Source organism: Mesoplodon bidens (genome assembly GCF_964165515.1).
Source record: "Mesoplodon bidens genome assembly, chromosome: 14".
Taxonomy (NCBI): domain Eukaryota; kingdom Metazoa; phylum Chordata; class Mammalia; order Artiodactyla; family Ziphiidae; genus Mesoplodon; species Mesoplodon bidens.
In genome coordinates, this window is record NC_138170.1 from 1,458,990 (window position 1) to 1,486,691 (window position 27,702).

The window sequence follows — 27,702 nt, forward strand, 5'->3', positions numbered from 1 at the left end:
GCTTTTTATCTCTGAGTGTTATTCTTCAGCATGGATGTATGGAATTGATGTGATCATGTCTTTACTGAAAACTGGTGGTTTCCAGTTATTCACCCTACTGGACAAAGCTTCAGTAAGTGTCTCCTGGTATACATATTACTGTGTGTAGATGTGCAAAGATACTCCTGTGATAATTTCCTAGAAATAGAACTGCTCAGTCAAAAGACAAAAGAGACTCCCAGTTCCCCACCCCAAGAAGGCTATGTGGCTACACTATATATATATATATATATATATATATATATATACACACACATACACACACACACACATACTATATTCATACATACAGTTTGAGTGCCCACCCCCCATGTTTCCACCAACACAGGAAGTTGTCAATCTTTTAAATTTTTGCCAATATGAGAAGTGAAGGATGTTGTTTCATTTGCAACAATTTAAATGTTCTTGATTACTAGTAAAGTTGAACATCTTTTCATACATTTATTGGCCATTATTTCTTTTCAGAATTGTTCACTTTTCAGTTGGGTAATTTGAGTTTTTCTTATTGATGTGAAGAAGCTTTGTGGACTTCCCTGGTGGTCCAGTGGTTAAGACGCCACGCTTCCAAAGCAGGGGGTGCAGGTTTGATCCCTGGTCGGGGAACTAAGATCCCACATGCCGTCTGGTGCAGCCAAAAAAAAAAAAAAAAAAAAACTCCTTTGATGCCCTGTTTGTTGCAAATATTTTCTGAGTATGTTGCATTTATGTGAATTTCAGTTATGTCTTATTGTGTTATACAGAGGTTTTAGTTTATTTTTATGTAACAAAATGTACCCATTTATTTTCCCTTTATGGTTTTACATCTTGCTTAGGAAGTCTTTCTCCACAACAACAACAAGAATATTCTCCTATATTCTCTTCTAGTATATTTATATTTTTGTTTCTAGATTTTAACATGGTTATTTATTTATTCTAATTGTGGTAAAATATACATAACATAAACTTTACCATTTTATCCATCTTTAAGTGTACAGTTCAATAGCATTAAGTACATTCACATTGTTGTGTAACCATCACTACTATCCATCTCCTGAACTCCTTCATCTCACAAAACTGAAACTCTATACCACTTAAACAGTAATTCCCCTGCCTCTCTCCCCTCAGCCCCTGGTAACCACCATTTTACTTTCTGTCTCTATGAATTTGACTACTCTAGGTCCCTCATAGAAGTGGAATCTTACAGTATTTGTCCTTTAATGACTGGCTTATTTCACTTAGCATAATGTCTTCAAGTTTTATTCATGCTGTAGCATGCGTCAAAATTTCCTTTATTTTAAGGCTCAACAATATTCCATTATAGATTTATTTTTATGTCTAGCCTTTAATCCACATGGTAAGAATATCTTGGTAAGAAGTAGGGACTTTTTAATATTTAGGTTGGTCATCTTTTAAACGGCTCCTCCATCAAAACCCAAATTCCCATGGGGGCTCAGGTCTGCTTCCAGACTGTTGTTTTATTCATCCCTTTGTCTATACCTGGACTGGAATTACAATGCTTTAATTACTCAAGGTTTTCAGTAAGTTTTTATATCTGCTAAAAGCATGTCCCATCCCCATTCTTCTTTTTTAGACTTTCCCGAACCACTCTCAGACATTTACTTTTTCAGAGGAACTTTAGAATTAGATAGTCACAGTCCAAAAATACTCCCCTGGGATTTTTTTTTTTTTTTTAAGTTTATTTATTTATTTTTTTAATTAGTTTCTGCTTTATAACAAAGTGAACCAGTCATACATATACATCTGTTCCCACATCCCTTCCCTCATGCATCTCCCTCCCTCCCACCCTCCCCATCCCACTCCTCCAGGCGGTCACAAAGCACCGAGCTGATCTCCCTGTGCTCTGCGGCTGCTTCCCACTATCTATCTACCTTACGTTTGGTAGTGTATACACGTCCATGCCTCTCTTTCGCCTTGTCACAGCCCACCCTTCCCCCTCCCCATATCCTCAAGTCCATTCTCAAGTAGGTCTGCGTCTTCATTCCCGTTTTGCCCCTAGGTTCTTCATGACATTTTTTTTTTTAAATTCCGTATATATGTGTTAGCATACGGTATTTGTCTTTCTCTTTCTGACTAACTTCACTCTGTATGACAGACTCTAGGTCTATCCACCTCATTACAAATAGCTCAGTTTCGTTTCTTTTTATGGCTGAGTAATATTCCATTGTATATATGTGCCACATCTTCTTTATCCATTCATCCGATGATGGACACTTAGGTTGTTTCCAGCTCCGGGCTATTGTGAATAGAGCTGCAATGAACATTTTGGTACATGTCTCTTTTTGAATTATGGTTTTCTCAGGGTATATGCCCAGTAGTGGGATTGCTGGGTCATATGGTAGTTCTATTTGTAGTTTTTTGGTCCCCTGGGATTTTGATCGGCATAGCTTGACGCTACTCACTAACTTGAGGTCGACATCTAATAAAGCTGAGCCAGCAGGTCTCCGGCCAGACTTTGCTTCCCAGTGGCTCTCCAGGCTGTGTGGTGCTGCCCTCTGTGGGGAGCTACAGGCCAGTGCTACCAGCCTGCCCAAGGCTTTCCCACTTGGGCCCCGCCACCCCAGCCTATGCTTCCAAGGCTTCTAGAAAGGACAAACTCCTACGTACCCTTGGTTTAATTTCTTTCCTTCCTCAAATGACGTTTGGATTTTAACTTGAACTTTCAGAGCCAAAATACGAGTGGGACTCATGGAAACCTCAGGCCCTACACCAGAACTGTGGGGAAATACTTTCCTGCTCCCAGCAAACACCCCATAAGGCAGACACTGAACACATGTGTGACCAGTAGACGGGTAACTAGGGTCCAGTGGACGATTTTTTTAACAGCTCTATTATTAATGGATACCATAAAGTTCCCTTGTTTTAAGTGTATTAATTAAATGATTTTTAGTAAATGTACAGAGGTGTGTGACCATCACCAAATCCAATTTTAGAACATTTCCACCACCCTAAAAGTATCCTTCATGCCCATTTATGGTCATTCTCTGGTGCCACTTTGTCCTGAGCATTACTGCTTCAGGAGGAGTGGGGGACTGAGTGGGGATGTCCCCAGGAGATCCTCTGCCTGTGAGTCTAGGACCAATGCCCCAACAATGTGCATAGCATAACTCACAAGCCAACACCCCTCTCCTGAAGAGGCCCAGCTGTGGGCTCCTCCTGAGGGCAAAGGCCATGCTGAGCCCCATCCTTACTTTTCCAGGTGGATAAAGTTTGAAGAAAAGGTAGAGGAAGGAGGAGAGCGCTGGAGCAAGCCCCACGTGTCCACACTGTCCCTGCACAGCCTCTTTGAGCTCCGGACCTGCCTGCAGACGGGGACGGTGCTGCTGGATTTGGACAGCGTCTCCTTACCACAGATCATAGGTGAGGCAAGGACCACTGTGGCCCCCACCAAGCAGGGCAGCGTCCCCCTTCGCCTGCCCCATCTCATGCCCACCCTTGGTCTGCATGGCACACCCACCTCTGATGCCTGCCTAATTCTGCAGAGACCAGGCTTTGGGTCTGAGGCCCCCAAGCAGTGTCACAGCTGCTCCAAGTTTCAGATACACGTAGAGAGGGAAAGGTCAGCCTCTGAAACGCCGTTCAGCAATGTAACAAAAGGGAGAAGGGCTTCTTAGCATGGTTGGAGACACCTATTGCCATGGCAACCTGTTTCTTGTCAGGGTAAATAGATCACCATTCATCTTTAGGAAATTAACTCTCGTTTGATAGAGTGGCAAAGGGAGGGAGCAGCTTGCCTTATCATCCCTAAAACTTCTTGTGAATTTTGTTTTAGCACATTCAATTTTGCCAGAACTACATTGCCCAAAATACTTTTCTAAAAAGAATTCATGTTAGGACTAAAACCACTTAGCATTGTACCTTGTGCTTCTTAGGGTACTTTCATGTGTACAATTTCATTTATTTTCCACAATGTTATGGATAGAAAGAGCTGAGAATCCTATACCCACACATGCATGCACATGTGCACCCACACGGGCACACAATGCACCCCCATGCACACACACATGCATCCACATACACGAACTCCCACAGACATGCACACACCCTTTTACATATAAGGAGGCTGAGCGTTCATGACTGGTCCAAATTTTCAGTTTGTGGCAAAGGTGGGACTATTTCTACATTCCCTGCCTCCTTTAGGTCACTTTTAATCCCACTAATAACAGATGAAACTGAAGACCCCCACACCCCTGGTCATTCGGTGCCACGTGGACAAGGCATGTTTGTTTCCCACTTAGATGATGTCATTGAAAAGCAAATCGAGGACGGCCTCCTTCGGCCAGAGCTCCGAGAGAGGGTCAGCTACGTCCTACTGAGGAAACACCGTCACCAAACCAAGAAGCCCATCCACCGCTCCTTGGTTGACATTGGAAAGTCAGTCTCCTCCACCACCAGTGAGTCGGGCCATACGCTGGTGGCTTGTTCTATGCACACATCTCAAACCTGCAATCCTCCACTCTTGATATCCCAGAGTTGAGATGCCCAGACACTAGCCTTGCTGGACCTGTCAGATAAATGCAATAATCAGTACAAAGTTGATAACGCTGCTAACTAAAGAGACTTGAGGAATCTCCTTAGATGAATTATTTTAAATGGAAAATGTTTAGCCTACAGTGGGTACGTACTCAGCACTTACCTGTGTTCCAGGCACTGTCTGAGTACTCCACTTCATCCTCACACTAACCCCATGACTAGGTACTGTTCTCATCATCCCCAGTTTACAGATGAGGAGGCTGAGGCACGGAGAGGTTAAGTTACTTACCTAAGATCACATGGCCAGTAGGTTGTGGAATCAGGGGTGAACCTAGGTCACCTACAACACCTGGTGTCTATTTAATCAATTGTACATCTATTTCACTTTCAAAGGTACAAGTATTTTCTCTAATCATGTTCAGACTATTCACTTGCTTAAAAAAAATCCTGAAAAACAAGAACCAAAACCAAAACATCCTTTCTTCCTAGAAGGGGAAGAGACATGTCTTGCAGCCCAGCTTTGTTTAGGTGAAATGATTGTAAACGTGAATTGTGCTAACGGAAGAAGCTGCGCCACTCCAGCAAGTCTGCCGAAGTCAAATCTCTTCTGTCCCTCCTCCCAGATCGCAGCCCAGGCCGGAGCCCCGCGGCGGGCCCAAGCCTACACCACTCCACCGAGGACCTGAGGATGCGGCAAAGTGCAAATTACGGCCGCCTGTGTGAGTATCTTCTTTCTCTGCCACTGTGTGGCAGCTTTGTCCTGGCTGTGGCCACTCTGGAGTCAATTTTCATACTCTCATAGCAGAGGAGGTAAAGCCCAGGGTCTGTCTAGAACTCTCAGGCATCAGAAGAAATCTAACTTTCACCCTAAACCTGGGCTGCCCTCAGAGTCTAACTTACTACCGTAATTTTCTAAATAATTACTCCAAAAACTGCAGCTCTAATCAAGTCCTGTCATAATCAATACCCAATCCTGTGTGCTAGGCATTTTTAACTTAGTCTATGGCTTTATTTTCACCAAACTGATCATTAGCCCTGTTTTTGGTGAGAAGTCTTCCTAGAAACAATTAGAAGCAGGCTAAGTCCTTTGCCCCAGGACAGAGAATGTTCCCATCCCTGGATGACAGTCTTGGGCCCCAGACAATGAAATGCTGGTGGAGCTGCAGCCCCCGAGGGCTGTGACTGGGTGAGTGGGGCCTGTGAGGGGCATGTCACAGACCGGGCTTTGTCAGGCAATTCATCAGCGCTGAACAGACAGGTGAGCTGTGAGGCAAAGAAAAGAGGGAACTTGGGAAGTGAAAAGAAAAAGCAGTGTGAAGGAGTATTTTCCTTTAAACACTTTTACTAGAATGACAAGATACGAACAAGCACGTCCCAGGGCTGTGCCCCTGACCAGGCCAGAGGAATGCTTCAGGACAGTGACAGTGATGTGGCCTTTGCCACGGCAGGGGTTTGTCACGGTCTTTTCTCTCTGTTCTTAGTGACCCCAGGATGCTCTTAGTCTTCCTGGTCTTGGTTATTCCACAGAGGGATGCTGGCAGTCAGAGACGGTGAACGGCTTTGGGACGAGCTTTCTGCTCTGTTATTCACTATACATGAATTGCCAGCGTTGCTGTGGTGGGGACCTGGGTAAAAGACATGAATAAGTGACGACCGCTTTGTGTGCACACCTCCCCACCCCAAGGTGGCACCTGGGAAGGCTCAGAGAGGAGGCGACACTTGCCTGAGTCTTGGAGAATAAATAGAAGTTTCCCAGCAGTGTGGGGGAGGAAGAGGGTGTTCTTTAGAACAAAGGAAACAAAGAGCAGGTGAAGCGAAGGTGCTGTGAAGGGTGCCGCATATTCGGGGAAATAGGGTGATTCAGTTCACCAGGCTCTAAGGGAAAGAGGGTCCAATCAAAAGGGGCCTATGAATCCTGCAAGAGGCCCCAGCCTGTATTCTGAGGGTAATGGGGACTCCTGAGAAGTTTTATGCAGGGACATATCATGGTCAGATTTTTATTTGAGAAATAAACTAGAAGGGGCTGAACTATTGGGAGCAAGAGACGGGGGGCGCGTTCGGGCAGTGAGAGCGAGAACAGAGAGAAGGACCCCTCTGGGCTTCAGCGACTGGTGGGAAGTGGGAAATAAGGGAGAGGGAGGCGTCGAGGCTGGCTCCTGGTCCGCTCTGATTGCCAGTGGACAACGGGGAGGAAGCCCTGGCGGTGTGGGGTCTATGGGGGGAGACATTTGATGGAAGACAACGAGTTCCGTTTCAGGTGTGTTGAGTTTGAGGTGCCAGGTCAGGCTGCTCAGAGGAATCTGGAGCTCGGGACAGATCTGGACTGGAGCCCCACCCTGGGCATCCCCAGCACAAATGTGGATGGGGATGAAACAGGAGGGGATGGGACTGACCCAGGAGGACGGGGGTGAGGCCTCTGGAGGGTTTGGGTGCAAAGCAAGGCCCTGAGGAGGGGCCTTGAGGATCCTGGATGGAAATAAGAGAGGGGGGAGCCGAGGGAAAGCAGAGTCTGCAAGGGCCGGGACACCACAGACCACGGAAAGCCTGGAGGGCTCACTGCATGTGGCTGCTGGTGGGAAACGAGAGCTGAGCTTCTCCTGCCTTAACGGAGGAAGCAGCTGTTCGAATAGTTCACCACTGTTCTCACCACGGGGAGCCCCACCTTCCTCCCCGCTGCCGGCCCACGTCCCCAGCCGTCTTTAAAGACTTGCGTGGGTCTCGGAGGACAGAGGTGAAACTGCTGTTTTCTCTCCAACAAGGCCGAAGCTTAGAGACGCCCGGCTCGTTACCCAGTAGTGTGTCTGTGCCCCTCCCCACCTCAGGGCTGGCACAGAGCAACGTCTTAGTCTCCGCCCCAGAAGGCAGGGCGGGGGGCTGGGACCAGGGCGTAGCACACTGAGGGGTGAGAAGGAGCAGTAGAACCTGGGGCCCAGCAGTGCCTTTAATAAAGCTGCCCCTGAAAAGAAGAAAAGAGAGAGAACGCCTGCTGAAAGGGGCTGCAGGCTGAGGGGAGGGGTGCTTGCTTTGGTCGTGAAGGTGGGAAAAGCCCGTGTAGAGACCAAGAGACAAGGGCCTGCGAGAACCCGTCTTCCCCTGATGGACCTCCTTTTCCTTTTCTCCTAGGTCACGCCCAGAGCAGAAGCATGAATGATATTTCTCTCACCCCAAATACAGACCAGGTAGGTAGTAAAGCCCCTGCACCTGGCTGCTGTGGAGGGCCAGGGCAGGAAGAAGTCTTTGGCTTCAGGGGTAGGGAGCCCCTACAGGCAAAACTCGACTGACTCCCGTGAAAAAGCGGGAGTCCCCGGGAAGGGTGCGGGCGGGGCTCTGGGTTGCCTTGGTGACTCAGCCCAGTCCAACACTGGGGTGCTGGCTCTGTGCCAGGCCCTGGAAGGAGCAGGGGACGGAGAAGTGTGATCAGATGAGATGCCAGCTATCCCTGACCTTGGGGTTTATTGGAGAGAGAAGACTGCCACACAGAGCTTCACCTCCTCCGTGACCCGCAAACACTTTTAAGGATGAAGTGGGGGCTTGGGCTGGTAGAGAAAAGCAGTGGGGCCTCCCTGTGGGGACAATCATGATAGTGAATCCACTGGACTGCCCAGTAGTGTATCTTCTCCTTGGCTAGTGCTGGATAAAGTCAGTTCTTGTCTCCCACCAGCTTGGCTGAAACCTCCTTGATGAGATCAGAATCCCACAAACAAGTTGAGTCCAAGTTCCAAGCCCACAGCCCAGGACCCCCATGACTGTGCCCCCGAGGGAAGCCCAGAGGAGGCTGCCCTCAATTCCAAATATCCACATCTCAGGGGCAGAAGGTCCCAGGGTCTCCTTGCCTGTGCCCCCAGGAGTGGGAAGGAAGGTGAGGAGGGGAACCTGAACTGTGGCACCTACTCCTCAGGAGCCTGGGTGACCTCCAGGCCTCCAAGGCAGTCCCAAGTTTGGTGGAAGGCAAAACAGGAGTATTCCCTCATGTCAGTGTCTCCAGGGCCCTTTGGTGGCCAAAATAATAAAATAACAATAATAACGGCATCAACCAACATTGGAGGTCCACACATTGCATGCACTACGTTGTGCGGTGCGTTTTCTGTGCATCAGAAAGGTACTATATCATCTTCACTCTACAGATGAGAACATAAAAGCAGTTAAATAATGTGCCTAAGTTCATGCAGCTGAAAGGTGGCATACCCATGATTTGATCCAGGCAGTGTGACTCTAGAGCCCTTAATTTGGGAGTGACTTAGGAACGAATATTCTGGAATATTATTTAGAGAAGAACCCCACTTTACTATAGTCATGTGCACAGACAGTGGAGCCGTTATAAGAAAGCACTGCCTAGTAAAAGTTTTTCACAACCTAGTTTTCACTACCTAAGGGGTAAGAAGAATACTATCCACTACCTTCCCCCGGCAATGCTGCCTTTGATTTCGGGATTGGAACCCAACACCGGGCACCAGCGTCCAGCTCTCCTAACTGGTTGTGTAATGCTGCTTCTCAGTATCTGCAGCAGCACTGGCAGTTCTTTAGGTGCAACTTTCTTCACCACTCCACACTGGCCCTGAGTTCCAGTGAGTCCCCGGTGAGCAGAGTGTGGATTCAAACAGCATCGCTGTGTGCAGTGACTCAGCAGAGCTGGACCAGAGTCCCCTGGGCTCAGGCAGTGGGGTCAGCAGGACCCTGGTTAGACAAGCCCGTGGCCAGACCATCACCAAGCCAGGGTGGCCAGAACACCAGCATGGCCCATTTCTGGGATGCCACAACTCTGGCCTCCTTACTGGGGTGACAGCCTACAAGGGAGGACCAAGGCCCTGTTTTAACTCCTCTCTGCTCACGGTTACGAGCGTGTTGCATGGGCCACCCCAGAGCACTGTTGTTTTCAAAACCTTGTTCTCCAGGGCACTCCTGCCGCCCACCTGCTCCCTGCCTGATGCCCAGGGACATGGAGTTGGAGGGAGACAGTGGCTGCCCTGGCACACCCAGACCTCCATCCTGAAGAACCTGCTTATGAACCAGCTAACTGGTCCTGGGACAAAGGGACTCTTTGAGTTGTGGGGATCCTGGCCTTCCCATTAACTTCTTCTGTTGCTTATTCTCACTGCGTTAGGGCCCTGGGGGCTGTTGCCCAGGTGGTTGTGGAGAGTTTTATGTTTTGTAAGGGATTTAAAAGATTATAAGGGTGCAACCCTTGCTCACAAGCCTTTTCTAGTGCTGGTAGGTCCCCAGCCCAGTGTGTATCACGTCCCCCACGAGTCAAATCAGGAAATGGCTGTGGGCCCAAAGGGGCAAGACCTGTTGGCCATGCCCATGCCCATAACTGACCCCTCTCCAGGGACAGAAAGAAACTATCTTCACTGAACGTACGAGAAACAGACATTTCTGTGCCCACAAGAGAGACTCCCATCAAGGGGGAATAGGTGGCAAAGTGGTGGCGTCTGCAGAATCTCTCTGTGCCACTTGCCTCCACCTCCTGGGCCCTTTCTTCCTTTGTTGGCCACTGTGGACTCCCACCAGCCCGGTCCTCCCCAGACGCTCCTTCCCCACCTCTCTCTATGACACTCTCTCTGTCTCCCGTCTATCCCCTTGCTGCCCAGAGGGAAAGTGATCTGAAAAACGAATGTACCCTAAGATGTTAAAGACTAAGAAGAGTGCGTATGTGACCACCCCTGGGCATTTTCATCATAAGAGAGGGCTCCGGAGGAGCCGGCCTCTTATCCATAGGATGAAAGTCATGACCGCAGAGAGTGGGGCTGCTTTGAGGCAGAGGGCTTGTCTCCAGCACGTCTCACATCGGACCCCGCTCACTCTTCCTGTTTGACCTTCCTGCCCTGACTAGACACCAGTCTAGTCAATAGTCTCAGTTGGAAAGGCTCAGAAGCTACGAGTTTCCTGGGAGGTCCTCTAGGGGTGACTTGGGGGCACAGAAGTCTCCCACAGGCTTGGACCCACAGGTCCAGGGGTTCCTGTCAGCCAGGAAGCTGGTGGTAAAGAAAATACAAAGTGCGTCCACCCTGGCCATCAGGATGGTCTCATTCCTCCTACGGCCATCCAGGGTAAAGGCAAAGAGGGAGGGCTGGGCAGCTGGAGTATAAGGGCCAAGGCTCCCATCTGCTTGAGCTGCTGCTGGGGGAAGAGATCTGATGTCCAGCAAGCCCTGACTTTCTATTCTGACCCCTCAACTCACACTTCAGTAGAACAAGGTTTTCGCTTATCAAGGAACATCTGAGGGGGTCAAGTCATTGCCTGTTCATTCCCATCTACGAAAGGCTTAATTGGTCCCTGGGGTTAACCAACTTTGAGTCTCCTCATCTGCAGATTGTGGGAGAGTGTCGGCTTATTTCCTTCAGTGTCTTGAGAGACGCTGGGAGAATTTTGTAAGGTTAGGTCTCCACAGTAGTCTGAACGGGCTGAGTGAGAGCCGAAACCACTGCATGTGAGTATCATGGGTATCTTGTGTCCCCCTCACTGACCAGCGGAAAAACAAATTCATGAAGAAGATCCCCAAGGACTCAGAAGCCTCCAATGTGCTCGTGGGCGAGGTGGACTTCCTGGACCAGCCATTCATTGCCTTCGTGCGTCTCATCCAGTCAGCCATGCTGGGAGGAGTGACCGAGGTGCCCGTCCCCACCAGGTGAGAGCCACTGAAATGTGCCCACCATACCCACCCTCGGGTGGCCAGCTGTCCATGCAGTCAGCTAGCAGTGCAGTTGGAGACACCCCTAAATCGAAGAAGGAAAAGGAGGGAACTGTATGGGGAGGGCAGTCTGACTCAGGAAGAATTTGAGAGAATGTATTTAAAATAATCATAAACAAGAAGTAGCCAGCAGCTGGGGGAGGCGCTGCTGGGTGAGCTCTGGGATGCCAGGGCATGGCAAAGATGCTCAGGTGGGAGTGAAGAGGAATGTCTCTCCAAAGCAAATATGGGATACAGAGGAGGGAAAGGACATGTTTCTGCCCAGTTAAAAAAATTAAGAATGGATACTATTTAGGGCCAGAAAATCCTTCTCTCCACCTGCTTTTACTTTTCCTTCTCACTTTCCCCCTCCTCCTCCATCTTCTTTGCAGATTTCTGTTCATACTGCTGGGACCTCCTGGGAGAGCAAAATCCTACAACGAGATTGGCCGCGCCATTGCCACCCTCATGGTAGACGACGTAAGTGCCACAAGGAGCGTGCACTCTGGAACGTCATGGCTCCTGCGTCAAACACTGTGCCTGCATTCATTCACTTATCCCACAAGTCACGTTTGAGCACCTACTGTATGCCCGACCCTGTGCAGGGGGTGAGGATTATGAGAATGAGGGAATGAGGGTGCCCTTCAGGAGCACCAATCAAGTGGGAGAGACAGACCTATAGTCCTAGAGTGAGCCGCGTGCTAACCGCCCAGGCAGTCATTGGGCCCCTCACACACAAGGGGGCTTTAAAGCTAAGGATGAGCACCAGCCTAGGAGGCAGGCATTCCAGGCAAAGGGCCACGGCTCGGAGAGGGAGGGAGCTGGATGGAAGTGGTTTGATATAGGCTCAGTGTAAGAGCTTCAGGAGCAGGAGGTGACACCAGAGAGAGGAGCCACATGCTACACGGAGCCTTTAGGCGGAGCTGAGAGTGACGCTATGTGACAGGGAGCCTAGAGGAGTTTAAACACCAGCACAAGCCAATCAGGTCTGTAAAGTCAGAAAGAACCCTCTGGAGACAGCGTGGAATGATGCAGCCTGACCCTCCAAAGATGAAGGGCTGGGATGTTAAAACAGATTTGAGGGCTTCCCTGGTGGCACGGTGGTTGAGAGTCCGCCTGCCGATGCAGGGGACATGGGTTCGTGCCCCAGTCCGGGAAGATCCCACATGCCGCGGAGCGGCTGGGCCCGTGAGCCATGGCCGCTGAGCCTGCGCGTCCGGAGCCTGTGCTCCACAACGGGAGAGGCCACAGCAGTGACAGGCCCGCGTACCGCACAAACAAACAAACAAACAAACAAACAAAAAACAGATTTGAAATACCTGAGCTTCTCCGACTGGGCTCTGCACAGGTTTTCTGATGAGCTCTCTCTGTGGGAAACTGCGAGCAGAAAGGTTAAGTAAATAACTCAGCCCAGGTCGGACACCTGGAGTACAGAGACCTGGCCTTCAGGTCCAGGAAGAGCCGCCTTGCCCCATGTCCCACTGTCCCCACTGTGCTAAGTTTCAACTGCCCCGTTGTCCTCATCTCAGAAACTGATAGCAAATCGGCAGCTGGAGTAACGGTTCAAAGGGACTTTCTTTGAAAGTGTACGCGGTGTGCCCCCGGGGGGTGGGTGAGGTGGGGACCGCAGCAAGAGAGCGGCCCTTTCTCTTCCTCCGCCTCTTTCCCTGCCAGCTCTTCAGCGACGTGGCCTACAAGGCCAGGAATCGGGAGGATCTGATCGCGGGGATTGATGAGTTTCTAGACGAGGTCATCGTGCTCCCCCCTGGAGAGTGGGACCCAAATATCCGAATTGAGCCACCCAAGAAGGTGACTTCTGCCGACAAGAGGTGTGTATGAATGAAGCGGGGGCAAGCGGGGAGCCGGCTCACAGGGAGCTTTCCGTCTGTCCGTTTCTTTTTTGGATTTGAAAGAAAGATGTCAGCGTACATGGGTTTACACTTTTTTTTCAGTCTCACTTTATTTCTCTGGAAAAAAAAAATCAGAAGCAAATATACTGAATGTGACCATCTGTAAAAACCTGGGTGACCTGTGTGTGGGTGTTGCTAGATCAATCTCTGCATTTTTCTCCGTATTTTAAGATATTTGGTGATTTTAGTTGGAAAGGTAAAGGACTTGTGAGGACAGTCCTGGAGGTGCTGATCTCTCCCTCGGACTGGGAGCCCCACTGTCCCCTGTCGCGCTTCTCCTTCCAGGAAATCCGTGTTCTCCCTGACGGAGCTAGGTCACATGAACGGCTCTGTGACGGGAGGCGGCGGAGCGGCTGCAGGCGGCGGAGGGGCTGGAGGCGGCGGCGGTGGCGGGGCCGGTGGAGGGAGCAGCAGGGATGATGGAGAGATGCCGACCGTGCACGAGATCGGGGAGGAGCTCATCTGGACGGGAAGGTGCCCTCTCCAGGCCTGACAGCGACACCAGTTGCCTTAGATTTCTCTTCTCCTCACCCACCACTTAGGAACCTTCTCCACCGCTGTCAGCAGCACCCACGCCCGGCCTTGGGATCTGGCCAATGCACTCTTTTCCTCCCCAGCCCTCAAAGCCCCTCCTGGATCTGGCAGGAAAGGGGAAGCTAGTGGAGGAGCCCAGACTTTTCTCAGGACACCCCCTGTTACCTGTATTAGTTTCCTAGGGCTGCGGAAACAAAGTGTCACAGACTGGGTGGTTTAAACAATAGAAATTTATTCTCTCACAGTTCTAGAGTCTAGAATTCCCAAATCAAGGTGTCAGCAGGGCCATCCTCCCTCTGAGATTCCGGGTGGAGTCCTTCCTTGCCTCTCTGTAGCCTCTGGTGGTGGCCAGCAGTCCTTGGTTCTCCTTGGCTTGCAGGTGCACCATTCCCATCTCTCTCTGTGTCCTCAGATGGTGTTCGTCCTGTGTTTCTGTCTTCATAGAGCATTTTCCTCTTCTTATGAGGACACCAGTCATATTGGATTAGGGCCCACGCTAATGAATTCATCTTAACTTGATTACATGTACAAAATAAGGTCACATTTACAGGTTAGAATTTTGATATATCTTTTGGGGGGATATAATTCAATCCATAAGAGTACCTTTTGAATTTTTTTAACCTTTTGTTACCTAGTCAAAAAACTTGTTTGAAAAGAGAACAATAGAAAACTTTCCTGGCTTTCGTTTCTTTGCCAGCTCTTAGAATAACTTGGGTAGATCTGAATTTAGGAAAGGACACAGCCCTGCAAAGCTCTGTGTAAGTCATAACTTTGAGAACGAGTCATGTTTTTTATGCCCTTGGCTCTCTGCCCACCAGTGGCTCCCAACTTTACCTACTCCCCACTCCCATCCTCACCCAGGGGACATTGGCAACATTCAGAGACATTTTCGTTTGTCCCAGCTGGAGGGGAGATGCTACTGGTATCTAGTAGATAGAGACCAAGGATGCTGCTCAACATCCTTCAATGCACAGGACTGCCCTCCCCCCAACAAAGAATTATCCAGTCCAAAATGTCAACAGTACCAAGGTTGAGAAAACCTGCTCTATGCTAAGCACTGTGTTAGGGGCTATGGAGACTAGCATCCCCAGCAGACATTCTCCCTAAACCTAAAATTCCCCACTTGTTTGTTCCACAAAGCAAGGAAGCCAGTTATAAGGTTCAGAATCTGCCCTTGATGAACCTGTTATAAACCAGGATCTCTTCATCTCCTAAAGCTGGACACACCTATGTTTACCAAGCACAGGCACCCTGCAGATGATCAGGGACGTGAGGAGGATAGTCATCTCTGGACCCCAGGATTTCCATTCCCTGTGGAATGTTAAGTCTACCCCAATACGTATTCCCATAAGGCCTTCCCTCTCCCACCCAGGCTGTCTGTGACCACCCTTCCCAGTGGAGATGGTGCCAACCACAGACTCAGTCTAATGACAGAATTCTTCCCTGGTCTTAAATGTTCTGGTGGAAAGATCCCTGTCCCCATCCACCCCTAGTCAAGTTCCCCTCCTCACTGCAGACTCTGCAGGCTCCTGTAAATAGCCCTGCCCCTGCACTGGTGCTTGTGGCGGGAAAGCAGTACCTGAGCCTGTCTTGAGCAGGGTCTTCGGTGGCCTGTGTCTGGACGTCAAGAGGAAGCTGCCTTGGTTCCCAAGTGACTTCTACGATGGCTTCCACATTCAGTCCATCTCTGCCATCCTATTCATCTACCTCGGCTGCATTACCAACGCAATCACCTTTGGTGGGCTTCTGGGGGATGCCACTGACAATTATCAGGTGTGTGTGAGCTGGGGACATGCATGCAAACCTCAGAAAAATCTGCCACCAGGTACTGGTAAGGAGCTTACTCCCATAATCCCAAAACCAAGGTTTGGGTTTGACCTACCATCCAGGTTCAGACCATCACTTTTTGTAATCCTTTACCCTTGAGAAAAATAATAATAAGCTGGCACAATTAAAAGGTCTAAAGCTAAATCATATTACTAAAGACGAAATTTAAAGATAATGTAAATAGAGCAAATGTTTAAGGGGAAATCATCTGCTTTGTTCGTTGATACTTTTCCTACTGATGCTTTAATGGATTTAATGAGCACAGTTAATTGAGTGGCTAATCGTGACCTTCTTCCCATACTGTTTAAAAAAACTAACCTTAAATTCTTAGCTTGAAGTTAAGACATTTTTAGAAATGTCTACGATGACAACAACACAGGTATACCTGGGGAAAACCGTTCAGCAGAGACACTAGCCTGAGACCCAGACAAGGGTCTTCTCCACTGGGGGCCTTTGGGAGAGTATCACTGGAAAGCTCAGAGCACCAAGGTGAAGACGCATTTTCCCAGATAAATTAAGCTGAGTGCCTATCTCCAGCCCACAGCACTCTCCTGAGCAGCAGGTTCAATATCCAGCTGCCTCCTGGGCATGTCCATATAGCTGCCCTTTGGGATCCCCCAACTCACAGGGCCAACATTGCATCCATTATCTTCCCTCCAGACCTGCTGCTCCCCCCAGCCAATGAGCGACGCCATGGTTGACCCAGATATTCACACATCATCCTTGACTCGTAAATCCCAGCTTCCCCCAGTGGCCCTCATGACACGGTCCGACTTGCCTCTCAAGCCTCATCTCCCAGAATTCCCTTTCTCAGGTTCCTGTCCTCCTCACTCATCTGCATTCTGTTTTCCATCAATCCTGATCATCTTTCAGTTCTTCAAAGACAGGCTCCCTTTCAGCTCCAGCCTTTGTGAGTACTGTTGCTCTTCCCGGCACACTCTTTCTCATCCACTTACCCTATTCTCCTGGTCAATTCTCTGCTCATTTTTTGGTTCTCAGCTTCCGTGTATCTACCTCTTGGGAGGCTTTCCTGACCAACCCCTCACTCTTACTGTGTGCTCCTCCCTTATCACAGCTTATCATATTTCTTGCCAGTGGTTCTTAACAAGAGATGATTTTGACCCCTAGGAGACATAGGGTAGCATCTAGAGACAGTTTGGGTTTTTATAACTGGGAGGTGAAGTGCTACTGAGATGCTAATAAACATCCTACAATGCACAGGATAGCCCCCTAGAACAAAGAATTATCTAGCCTGAAATGTCAGTAGTGCTGAGGTTAAGAGACTCTGCTGTATGGAAATCGCCTAGTTTCTTGTGTGTATCTCCCACTAGACTGAAGATGCACTATCTTGTTTGTTCATGGGTCCTCAATGTCTAGCACAATGCCTGATACATAGTAGGCCCTTAATAGATTTTTGAATGAATGAATGAATGAATGGTCTGACCTCTAAAAGCACCTACTAGATCTTTGAATGAATAAATGACTGGGTGGATGAATGGACTGTCCTCTGGGAGTAGAATGGGCACAGGAACAAGCACGACCATTGGCAGCCCTGTTTTCTAGGCCCTAGGGTGCCAAAAGGAAGTCACATGGGACCTAGAATTAGAGAGTGATGCTTGGCAATTGTGAGAGGTTGTGGAGTCAGAGACGGGGAGCAGAATTTGAGGAGGAGAGGACCTGGGATAAAGGACGAGCATTGTGGCCCTCGCTGAGATAACTGGGTTCTAACCGGTCGGAGAGGCCCCTTTCTCACACCTCTACTGAGCCTCACACCCCTCATGCCCCCAGGGAGTGATGGAGAGTTTCCTGGGCACTGCCATGGCTGGCTCCTTGTTCTGCCTCTTCTCGGGACAGCCTCTCATCATCCTCAGCAGCACAGGGCCCATCCTCATCTTCGAGAAGCTCCTCTTCGACTTCAGCAAGTAGGTGCACCTGGTGGCCCTCAGTGCCTGCTCTCACACTTGGGACAGTATGCCAAGGTCGGGGTAGGGGATGAGCCCCAAGGGGGAGGGGAGGTGAGAAGGTACCAAAGCTGTCTTTACCTGTAGGAGGCACTGCCAAGTGGTCCCTCCTGACTCCCTCCGATATCTGCCTTTAAGCCACCTTAGTGCATATTAGCACAGCCCATGGGGAGAAATCCAGGCAAGACAAGAGGACAGAATTCACACTGCTCTGCTCATGAGCAATTATGACTTGAAAGTCAATGCAGTGTATAAAAAATTTCAAGCTCGAGGTCAGAAGGCTATACCCTGACTCACGCAGCTCTGGGCTCAGTTGCCTCACCTACAACATGAGCCCATTTCTGAGGTCTGCTCCAGCTGCGTCATTCTGAAATTCCCTGTTTTTCATTCACTCTGGTGTTTGTTACCAAATGTGTAAGAACTGAAGTGTGTGAGCACCTTTCTGCCACCCCCTGGGAGCCTTTCCCGGAATTCTCAAAGACCAGACAACCCCACCCGGGAACTGTCCCCATCCCCAGTCCTCTTGTACTTCCTAAGAGGGCATCTGTGCCACAGGAGGGGCAGATGAGGCACCCAGGGTGGGTCTGGGGAGCCAAGCACAGCCAAGAGCCTTGGGCTGGAGGCCCTTCGATTCCCTCTGCTTTCCAGAGGCAATGGCCTGGACTACATGGAGTTCCGCCTCTGGATTGGCCTACACTCAGCTGTCCAGTGCCTTATCCTGGTGGCCACAGATGCCAGCTTTATCATCAAGTATATCACCCGCTTCACTGAGGAGGGCTTCTCCACCCTCATCAGTTTCATCTTCATCTATGATGCCATTAAGAAGATGATTGGTGCCTTCACGTACTACCCCATCAACATGAACTTTAAGCCTGACTCTATCACCATCTACAAATGCGAGTGCGTCGCCCCCGACACAGGTGACCGGTAAACGCAGAGGTGCCCTAGGCCCCCACCCACTACCCACTCCCCTCTAACACCCACTCCCCCTCTGCCTCTCCCCTCCACCCCGTTGTCTACTCAAATGCAGGAGCATGAGCCTGCTTGGGAGGGGCTGTTCAGCCAAGGACTTTCTGTCCCAAAGGAGCAAATACAGGGTCTTAAACCAGCTTTTGGAAGGAAATCAAGGGGACAGGAACTCTAATGAGGATCACAATACCAGAGCCCAGGGTCATAGTCAGGAGGGAGCAGTGATAGTGATACCCCAGGAAGGGAAGAAGGCATGCTTGGCCTCAGTGTGGAGTAATGTGGAGGCCACACCAGTCAGAAATGCTACTCAGGCCGGAGGCCTGCTCTAGGCCAGAGGTAGACCTGATGGGGCCTAAAGTGCCCCCCAGCTCCATGAGCACATGACACCATGAGTTCTCCCTGACACATCACTGCCAGTGTGTTCACACCAGAGGGATGAACATCCCTACAGATGGGGACATGTCCAGGGTGGAGGACTAGTCGGGGTGGAGGAGGACCTGGCAACTATGTCATTAAAGAATGGTTAGAGAACCTGGGGTTATCCAGGCTTTTAGAGAGGTATGAGAGAAAGTCTGTCATGACACAGAGGGGCCAGATTCACCCTGTGTAACTATAAGATTCAGAATGAGGGCTGAAGAACAAAATCTCCAGGAGCCAAACGCTGGCTGAATTCAAGGTATATCTTAACAGTGGTGGCAGCCACCACCCTGAGAGGTATTGGCCCCCTCGGGTGGTAGCAAGCTCCTTGGACACTACCTGGTTATCCATCTGCCAGAAGTATTGTAAAAAAGATCCCTGTGCTCGGTGGGAGGCTGAATCAACCAACTGGTCAACCCATTCCTGTGAAGTCCCTTTCTGACCAAAAAAGTCATCTGTAAAGTTAGGACTTTCCTTAGCCGAACCACTGGCCCCTTTCACAGTCAGAATCATGCCCCTAAGATCTTTCAGTGGGACGTGCTCAGAGTGCCCAGGATGCTATACAGCAGAGGCTAGAGAGCCAGCCACATACCTCTTAGCACCACCAGGCTGCACTCACAGAGAAAACTGAGGTCCAGAGACACCCAAGGTCACACCAAATGTCAGTTTCCCTAGGGAATATCAATGCTGGCCCTTCCAGTCTCATGGAACGCTTGTGAGGTTTTCATATCTATACTCAGATTCAGTTGGCATTTCACATAAATAGTTACCATGTTGTTCAGCACCTTACTGCATACAACTGATACAAAATATTGATAAGTCAACCAAAAATATTTGTTGCACAATTATTGTGCACTCTACTTTAGACTAGGCCTTGTAAAGATAAAGTTGTTCTGACATCAGGGAACATAGTTTTGGTTGTACCCTCTCACCCTCTGTCACTGCTCTGAATTTGTAAAGATGTCGAGACAATTTTTTTCTCTTCTTTTTTTTCCTATAATTCATTTTGAGTTATTTCATTAAAACGCAGCAGTAGGTGAAGCTGTCTGTTGTCCTGAGCCAGGGCATGTTGCTTGCCCAGGGGAGTGAGGAGATCCTACCTGCAGGCTTTCGTCATCACACTGTAGAGCAAATCCCATCTCTGTGGACTAAGCCCCATCAGGGCGCTTTTGTTTTCTGCTCACACCCTCTGGACTACAGATCCATTGCACTGAATACAAATGTTCCCACAAACATGGCTTTTGGAAGTACACATCCTTAATTTCTTTCAGAAATGGTCCAAATTCTAGGGTCATATGTGGAACTTTGGCCATTCTGGGAATCATCTGTCCACAGGAGAAACCAAACATAGGGGTTCCCTAGGAACAGGGCACATCAGGTAGGAGTTGAGGACTGTAATAGAGTCCGCCTACCTCCAAACAGTGTCCCCTCTGGCCTTGCCCAGGTGCCTCATGTCACCTCATTCTTGTGGGTCATGCTATTGCCATGATTCTCAAAGTTGGTCCCTGGAAGCAGCATCAGAACTATCTGGGAACTTGTTAGAAATTCAAATTCTCAGGCCCCACCCCAGACCTGCTGAATCAGAAACTCTGGGATAGAGCCAGTTGTATATTAACAAGCCTTCTGGGTGATCCTCATGTATGCTTCAGTTTGAGAACTACTGCTCTATTAAACTGAGTCATTATTAGCAACTAGCCATCGTGAGATTAGGTTTTCAGTTTCTTCATGGAGAGTAAAGGAACTGGAAACAGGACAAGTTAGTTTTGATTAGGAGAATATGAAAGGGAAAATCCTAGATGTTTAGGAGACTGGGGAGGGGGGAGCTGACTAGGAGGGTTTCTTTCCCAGTCCATGGGCCACTCGTTTACTAGCTGTTCCATAATCCTAGTGTTACTGCAAAACCCAGTTTGACTGTGGCACACTGTCACTCTTTGTCACTCTGTATCAGTCAGAGCTCGTTTTGGCACGCTTTTCAATCTAATCTTGTTTCCATGGTAACTGATCTGTATTCTGTTTACGGATGCTGCACACACTGACGTGGCTGCTTTCAACCCCAAGTGAGTACCACTTTGTAAACACTAGAGTTTAAAGATATTTGATACTTGGACCCTTTCTAGGATTTTCCATGTTACGGTTCTTCCTTCTCCATCTCAAAGTAGCTTTCAGATAAACCTCACAAAGTTCTCGATATAAAAGAACGGCAAAGCCTAAGCAGAAGACATCAAAAGAATGTCTGAGCTGACAACCTTGGGCAATGGAAGCGCATCTACACTCACCAGGCTCGAGTGTTAGCTGGAGGTCCTGTAGCATGTGCGAGGGGACCCCTGCGTCAGCCTTCCTGCTTGCCTTCCCTGCTCCGTTGTTAACTGTGTATCACGTTCTTTTGGTCAGTAGTCTGAGGAAAGGCAGCAGATGTCCCTGACTTCTCTTAAGTGAAGCGTTCTTCAGAATAATTGTAACAAAACTCTGGGTTTGTAGAACTTCTCAGAATATTCTGCCCTAGGTCAAGACTGAATTCCTTAGCCACTCCCAGCCCCAACTGCCCCAGAAGTAGGCAACATAGAAGGGCCCTGTGATCACATCTACCCCATGACAGTTTGTTAGAGGTTGAAGGAAGCTTCGGGAATAACCTCTTATTCCCTCTGGGTCCTTAGCAGGAGCTCAATGGGGTTTACAATGCATTTAGATTATTGCTAGCAAACTGGCCGAGCCTCCTCCCTCCCTCCTTAAATCAGCTGCAGAGGAATTGCTGAGTCAGTCTCCCCTTGGAGGATGAAGGCGAGGAGAACCTGGCCCTTCTCCTCTATGCATGCGGTGCAGGAGCAAGAGAGAGCGTGACCTCCAAAGCTGCCTCTTTAATAAACGGCTGCACCCCTCAAGGAGGGTGTTACAGCTCCTCTCAACTCGTCCCATGCCCCCCGAAGGGAACCCTCCTCTGCTGCACTTAGGGACACTGAGGCTGGGGCAGGGGATTGTGGATAAGGGATGCAGAGCCAACAGCTGAGAGCAGCACCGCTGGGGTCCTGATTCTCCTTCAGGTCCTGGGCCCAAGTTTAATTCTCCTCAGCTAGCATTTAATGGGCAGATTAGGGAAGATACCCAACAAGTTCTTACAGGCCCAGCTGACCTGAAAAAAAAAACAAACCACATATGGACAAGGCAGGAGAGAAAGGAAGTGTGTGTGGAGGCGGGCAGGGCAGGGAAGGAAGCTCGTCGTGTAGAGCCGGGAGGTGCGCAGGCTCTGGGCCAGCCTGCCTGGGATGGATAACGGCTCCTCCAAGAGTGAGTTGCGTGACCTTGGGCAATGGGCAGGTTACTTAGTCTCTCTGGGCCTCAGTGACCTCATCTTTAAAATGTGGAGATTTCTTGGAGATTTAGGAACTCAGCAAGATGACGTATGTAAGGGTTTGGCACAGTGCGGGGCAAAGAGTAAGTTCTTTGGAAATGTCAAGTCTAAGAGCACGGACGTTGGTCAAGTGGGTGGTGGGGATGCACAGGGCACAGTATTTACCCACTTGTGTTAGCATCTTGTCTTGGCAGAAGTTTTTAAAGCCAGCCCTTCCATGTCAGACAGGAGCTATCCTAACCCGGCCCAGCTAGACTGTTGGAGCTGTGGCCCAGGCTCCCTCCCACCACCCTGCCCTCCCTGAGCAAAGTGAGGAGAGTGAAGGGTGCAGCTCCCAGTCCTCATCTCTAAGGAACTGGAAGGAAATGGGAAAGAGCGGGGCCTGGGGTGGGGTGCAGGATCCCCACCCAGCAATTGCTGACCCTTCCCCATGCCCTGTGCTCATCCACAGCGAATACAACCGCATTCAATGCTTCAGCCACGTCGCCACCAAACACCAACACTTCTCTGGTAAGTCCTTTCTTCATGTCAGACATTCAAGGGCTTATGTTTGTGGGGAGATTGAGAAGATTTGGGAAACTTAGACCAGACTTGCAGAGATTAACCCTGCTGCACACCCACACCAGGGTCACCCGCAGAGCTGTGAAAATGAGTATTTTTATTTTAAGTATATACTGTCAAAATCCTATTTTGTCTCATTTTATGAAATCCTTGTGCACAAACCTCCCCCTCCCCCCTCCCTCACACACACACACACACACACACACACACACACACACACACGACGGGGGGTGGGGGTGACGGTTGAGGTGAGGGCTGTGCAAGGCTGTAAACGTTCCCGCCCATCTTTCTACCTCCTTCCCTGCCTTTCTACCAAGGACTCCCAGTTCCTAACCAACAATGCTACCCTCCAGCCCCAGAAAGCTTATTAATGCTCCCTGCTCTCTGAATCTGATCTGTCCTTTGCACTCATGTGTCTCCGAGGGCCCCAGGTCTGGTCTGCCTTTCCCAATAATGATGAGCGGTGGCCGTCAGGAGAAGACCCCTAGCCTAAGTGGCACTAACAGTGGGAAGTAGAGAACCAGGAGAAGGGTAGCACCTGGTCGGTGCTGGGAGGAGGCTCTGGACTTTTAGCGTCCCCAAGCTTGCCCCTTAAGTTACCCCTGCACAGGCAGCTGACTGCTCAATGGCAATTTAACCTAAGGTTTTCTCAAATATCTGATTTTGAGGGAGGAAAACTGGAATCAGTCAGTGCCTATGTGTGAATACTTACTATGTGTAAGGCGCTGTGTGCGGGTGATATGATGGTTCGAAAAACATCTAAGAAACGAATGTGGTCCTTGCCCTCCAACCTGCTTATAATATGCATGTGGAGATTAACCTGGAAAAGCAGCGGGCAGCACAAGTAGAGCCTGCCAGCTCAGATTCAAAGGGGAATCACCTTTTGATGGGGGACCGCTGATGTCACACCACAAAGGAGTGTGGACACAGGGAGCCATGATCCATTGGGGACCGTTACTATATCAAACTACCACACTTCTCTTAATACAAACATACATTATGGCTAGTTGCAAACATCTGTTTACTTCATTATGTAGGTTCCTGAATATTTGCACATTTATTTTTCAAAATATAAATTAAATTTTATTATACATTACTCTCCTTCTATTACACTTAGAAACATATATATTAATATACATGTGTGAATATAGATATATGAATATATGTACCTATACATACTTAGGGACATAAATAAGAATATATATAGGAATGTGTATTTTATTTATATATATATAAATATATATAAATTGTTTTGTGTGCCCTGGATTTTAGGCATCTGGGACACCAAAGGTCAAGTGACGGAAGTGATTAACCCAAGAGAGGTCTGACAAGGGCGGGGTGTGAACACTTTCCTTCTTCTATGCACACAAAACGTGTGCGCATAGAAGAAGGAAAGGAGAGGATAAACGTGAGCCACTCCAGGAAGGAGCTGTGGGCAGGACCCACGGTTGACTGACTGAGATGGGAGCCAGTCCTGCACTTTTCCTCCTCATGCACAAAGCAGTACATCCTAGAACTCAATGAAGAAACACATGTCAGCTCCTAACCTTCCCAGGGAACCTCCTGCTTGTCATTCCTTGAAGCAGCCTGTCCCCAGGGCCATCACTCTGTTGCTGGGCCCTGTCATGGGGCAGGAGGGCTGGGGCCCCTTGGAGGGTGGGAAGGGTGCGTGGGCTGCCTGGTAACTGCAGTGGGGAGGAAACAGCTGACCTCCCAGGAAGGCCCTGACTATTTCTCTCCTGTCTTGGTCTCCAAGTACAACCCCCTTAACCTCACAGCGTTGGACTGGTCCCTGCTGAGCAAAAAGGAGTGTTTGAACTATGGTGGGCGCCTACTTGGGAATTCCTGCCAGTTCATCCCAGACTTGGCACTCATGTCCTTCATCCTTTTCTTCGGGACATACTCCATGACCCTGACCCTGAAGAAGTTCAAATTCAGCCGCTATTTCCCTACCAAGGTAACTTCACCCTACAGTCAGACAGTTCACATGGAAGCCACCACTGAGTCCCTGAGAGGGTTCTGGTCCAACTGATGGAATGGACACCACATCAGCACTTGCTCACTGAGGTTTTTTCAAGTTAAGAGCACAGACTTTGGATCAGAGAGAACTGGGTTCCCTTGTTGTCAAGCCCCATGACAACACTTGATATTGTCAGACTTTTATCTTTAGCCTAGTAGTATATTGTGGGTTTTTTCCATTTATTTCCCCAATGACTAATGAAGTTGAAAATTTTATCATGTGTTTAATGGACATATGGCCATTGACTTTCTTTTTTTTTTATACTGAGTTGTAATTTTAAAAGAAGTGACTTATAAAGAAGTCACTGTTATTTTTTTTAAAGATCTTTATTGGAGTATAATTGCTTTACAATGGTGTGTTAGTTTCTGCTTTATAACAAAGTGAATCAGCTATACATATACATATGTCCCCATATCTCTTCCCTCTTGTGTCTCCCTCCCTCCTACCCTCCCTCTCCCACCCCTCTAGGTGGTCACAACGCACTGAGATGATCTCCCTGTGCTATGAGGTTGCTTCCCACTAGCTAGCTATTTTACATTTGGTAGCGTATATATGTCCAAGCCACTCTCTCACTTTGTCCCAGCTTACCCTTCCCCCTCCTCGTGTCCTCAAGTCCATTCTCTAGTAAGTCTGCATCTCTATTCCTGTCCTGCCCCTAGGTTCTTCATGACCATTTCTTTTTTTATATATATATATTCCATATATATGTGTTAGCATACAGTATTTGTTTTTCTCTTTCTGACTGACTCTACTCTGTATGAGAGACTCTAGATGACCATTGACTTTCTTCTTGTAAGAGCCTGTTTAAATCTCTTGCACATTTTCATCCAGGTTGTCTGTCTTTTTCTTTCCAATTTGCAACGCTTTATATATTCTGGATAGAAACATTTTTGTGATCATATGTGTTGCAAATATCTTCTGCTCTATGACTGACCTTTTTACTTTCTTAATGGTATCTTTTGATTAATAGAAATTCTTAGCTTCACTGTAATCAAATATATCCAATTTTTCCTCAAGGAAAATATTGGATAGAAGATATTCTCCTATGGTATCTTCTAAAAGCTTCATTGTTTTTCCTTTCATGTTAAATCTATAATCTACCAGAATTGCTTTTGACATACAGTGTGAGAGAGTGTTTGTTTTTTATTTAGATAGCCAATTGTTCCAGCACTTTAAAATTTTATTTTATTTTTACAAACTAAAGAGGAAATTTTATTTACTTAGGTAACATTGGTTTATAACATTATATAAGTTTCATGTGTACATTATGTTTATACTTCTTTTTTTTTTGCATCTTTATTGGAGTATAATTGCTTTACAATGCTGTGTTAATTTCTGCTGTACAACAAAGTGAATCAGCTATATGCATACATATATCCCCTCCCTCTTGAGCCTCCCACCCACCCTCCCTATCCTACCGTCTAGGTCGTCACAAAGCACTGAGCTGATCTCCCTGCCAGCACTACATATTTTTAAAAAGACCATCCTTTTCCCACTACTCTACAGTGCTTCCCTTGCCATATATAAAATGTTCACATGTGATGGGATCTGTTTCAAGGTTCTTTATTCTGTTTCACTGATTTATTCGTATGACAATATCACAGTCTTCATTTCTAAAACCGATAATGTCTGTATATCTTACAGACCAAACATTCCCTCTTTGTCCTTCTTTTTCAATAATGCCTTGGCCCTTTGCATTTCCACATAAATTTTAGAATCTTAAATTTCACCAAAATAAAAACTTATTGGAATTTTGATAGAATTATATTGACTCTAAATGTCAATTTGGGGAGAATTTACACCTCTCAAATTCTGAGTCTTCTAATCCTTGAATATGGTATACCTTGCCATTTATTAAGGTCTTTTATTTATTTATTTTATTTATTTATCTTTGGCTGTGTTGTGTCTTCGTTGCTGCACACGACTTTCTCTAGTTGTGGCGAGCGGGAGCTACTCTTTGTTGCGGTGCGAGGGCTTCTCATTGCTGTGGCTTCTCTTGTTGTGGAGCATGGGCTCTAGGTGCGCGGGCTTCAGTATTTGTGGTGCACAGGCTCAGTAGTCATGGCTCGTGGGCTCTAGAGCGCAGGCTCAGTAATTGTGGCGCATGGGCTTAGTTGCTCCACAGCCATGTGGGATCTTCCTGAACCAGGGCTCGAACCCGTGTCCCCTGCATTGGCAGGTGAGTTTTTTTTTTTTTTTTTTTTTTTTTTTTGTGGTACGTGGGCCTCTCACTGTCGTGGCCTCTCCCGTTGCGGAGCACAGGCTCCGGATGCGCAGGCTCAGCGGCCATGGCTCACAGGCCCAGCCGCTCCGCGGCATGTGGGATCTTCCCGGACCGGGGCATGAGCCCGTGTCTCCTGCATCGGCAGGCGGACTCTCAACCACTGCGCCACCAGGGAAGCCCGGCAGGTGAGTTCTTAACCACTGTGCCACCAGGGAAGTCCCTATCAAGGTCTTTTTTTCTTCTCTCTCCATAATATTTTGTAGGTTTTGATCTTGAGGTCTTGCACATTTTTTATTAGATTTATTCCTAGGTACTTGATTTTTTTTTACCTATTGTAAATGCTAACTGCTATTTTAATTTCATTTTCTAACTGCTCTGTGGCTAGAATAAATCATTTATTAATCAAAACAGCACTTGCATATGTGAGCAACAGTTATGAAATGAGGAGGGGCACTGAGAAGATTTTTAGCAATGCTCTTCTAACAGAAACCCCATGAGCACTCTTCTAAAGCCATCTTAAATAAATTTTCTACTACTACTACTACCAATAATAATAATGATGATGATGAAAAATATCTTTGATATGAAAATTGAATTTTTGCCAATATTTTGTAAAGACTAAATAAAAGACTTTTTGGGAAGATTTACAAAATACAAACTGAGCAAAAAATAGTGTACCTGCAACACGGATGCCTCCTCAAGACAAATTCCCTCCCTTCCTTCCAACTTCCAACCAGATCATATCCTTAAGTTGCCT

At 48.1% G+C, this 27,702-nt stretch overlaps 1 protein-coding gene across 2 annotated transcripts in view; it reads left to right on the top strand.

Annotated features, from left to right (window-relative positions):
• SLC4A5 (solute carrier family 4 member 5) overlaps positions 1–27,702 on the top strand; it is a 95,148-nt gene that overhangs the window by 46,346 nt on the left and 21,100 nt on the right. For both annotated transcript variants that reach the window (XM_081254324.1, XM_081254325.1), the window contains exons 4-16: positions 3,236–3,396; positions 4,275–4,430; positions 5,133–5,228; positions 7,633–7,688; positions 10,977–11,134; positions 11,569–11,656; positions 12,851–13,005; positions 13,372–13,560; positions 15,219–15,393; positions 17,236–17,369; positions 18,057–18,328; positions 22,592–22,650; positions 24,458–24,658. In XM_081254324.1, coding sequence (XP_081110450.1) covers positions 3,236–3,396; positions 4,275–4,430; positions 5,133–5,228; positions 7,633–7,688; positions 10,977–11,134; positions 11,569–11,656; positions 12,851–13,005; positions 13,372–13,560; positions 15,219–15,393; positions 17,236–17,369; positions 18,057–18,328; positions 22,592–22,650; positions 24,458–24,658 — 1,900 coding nt within the window. The remainder of the gene's footprint in view (positions 1–3,235; positions 3,397–4,274; positions 4,431–5,132; positions 5,229–7,632; positions 7,689–10,976; positions 11,135–11,568; positions 11,657–12,850; positions 13,006–13,371; positions 13,561–15,218; positions 15,394–17,235; positions 17,370–18,056; positions 18,329–22,591; positions 22,651–24,457; positions 24,659–27,702) is intronic.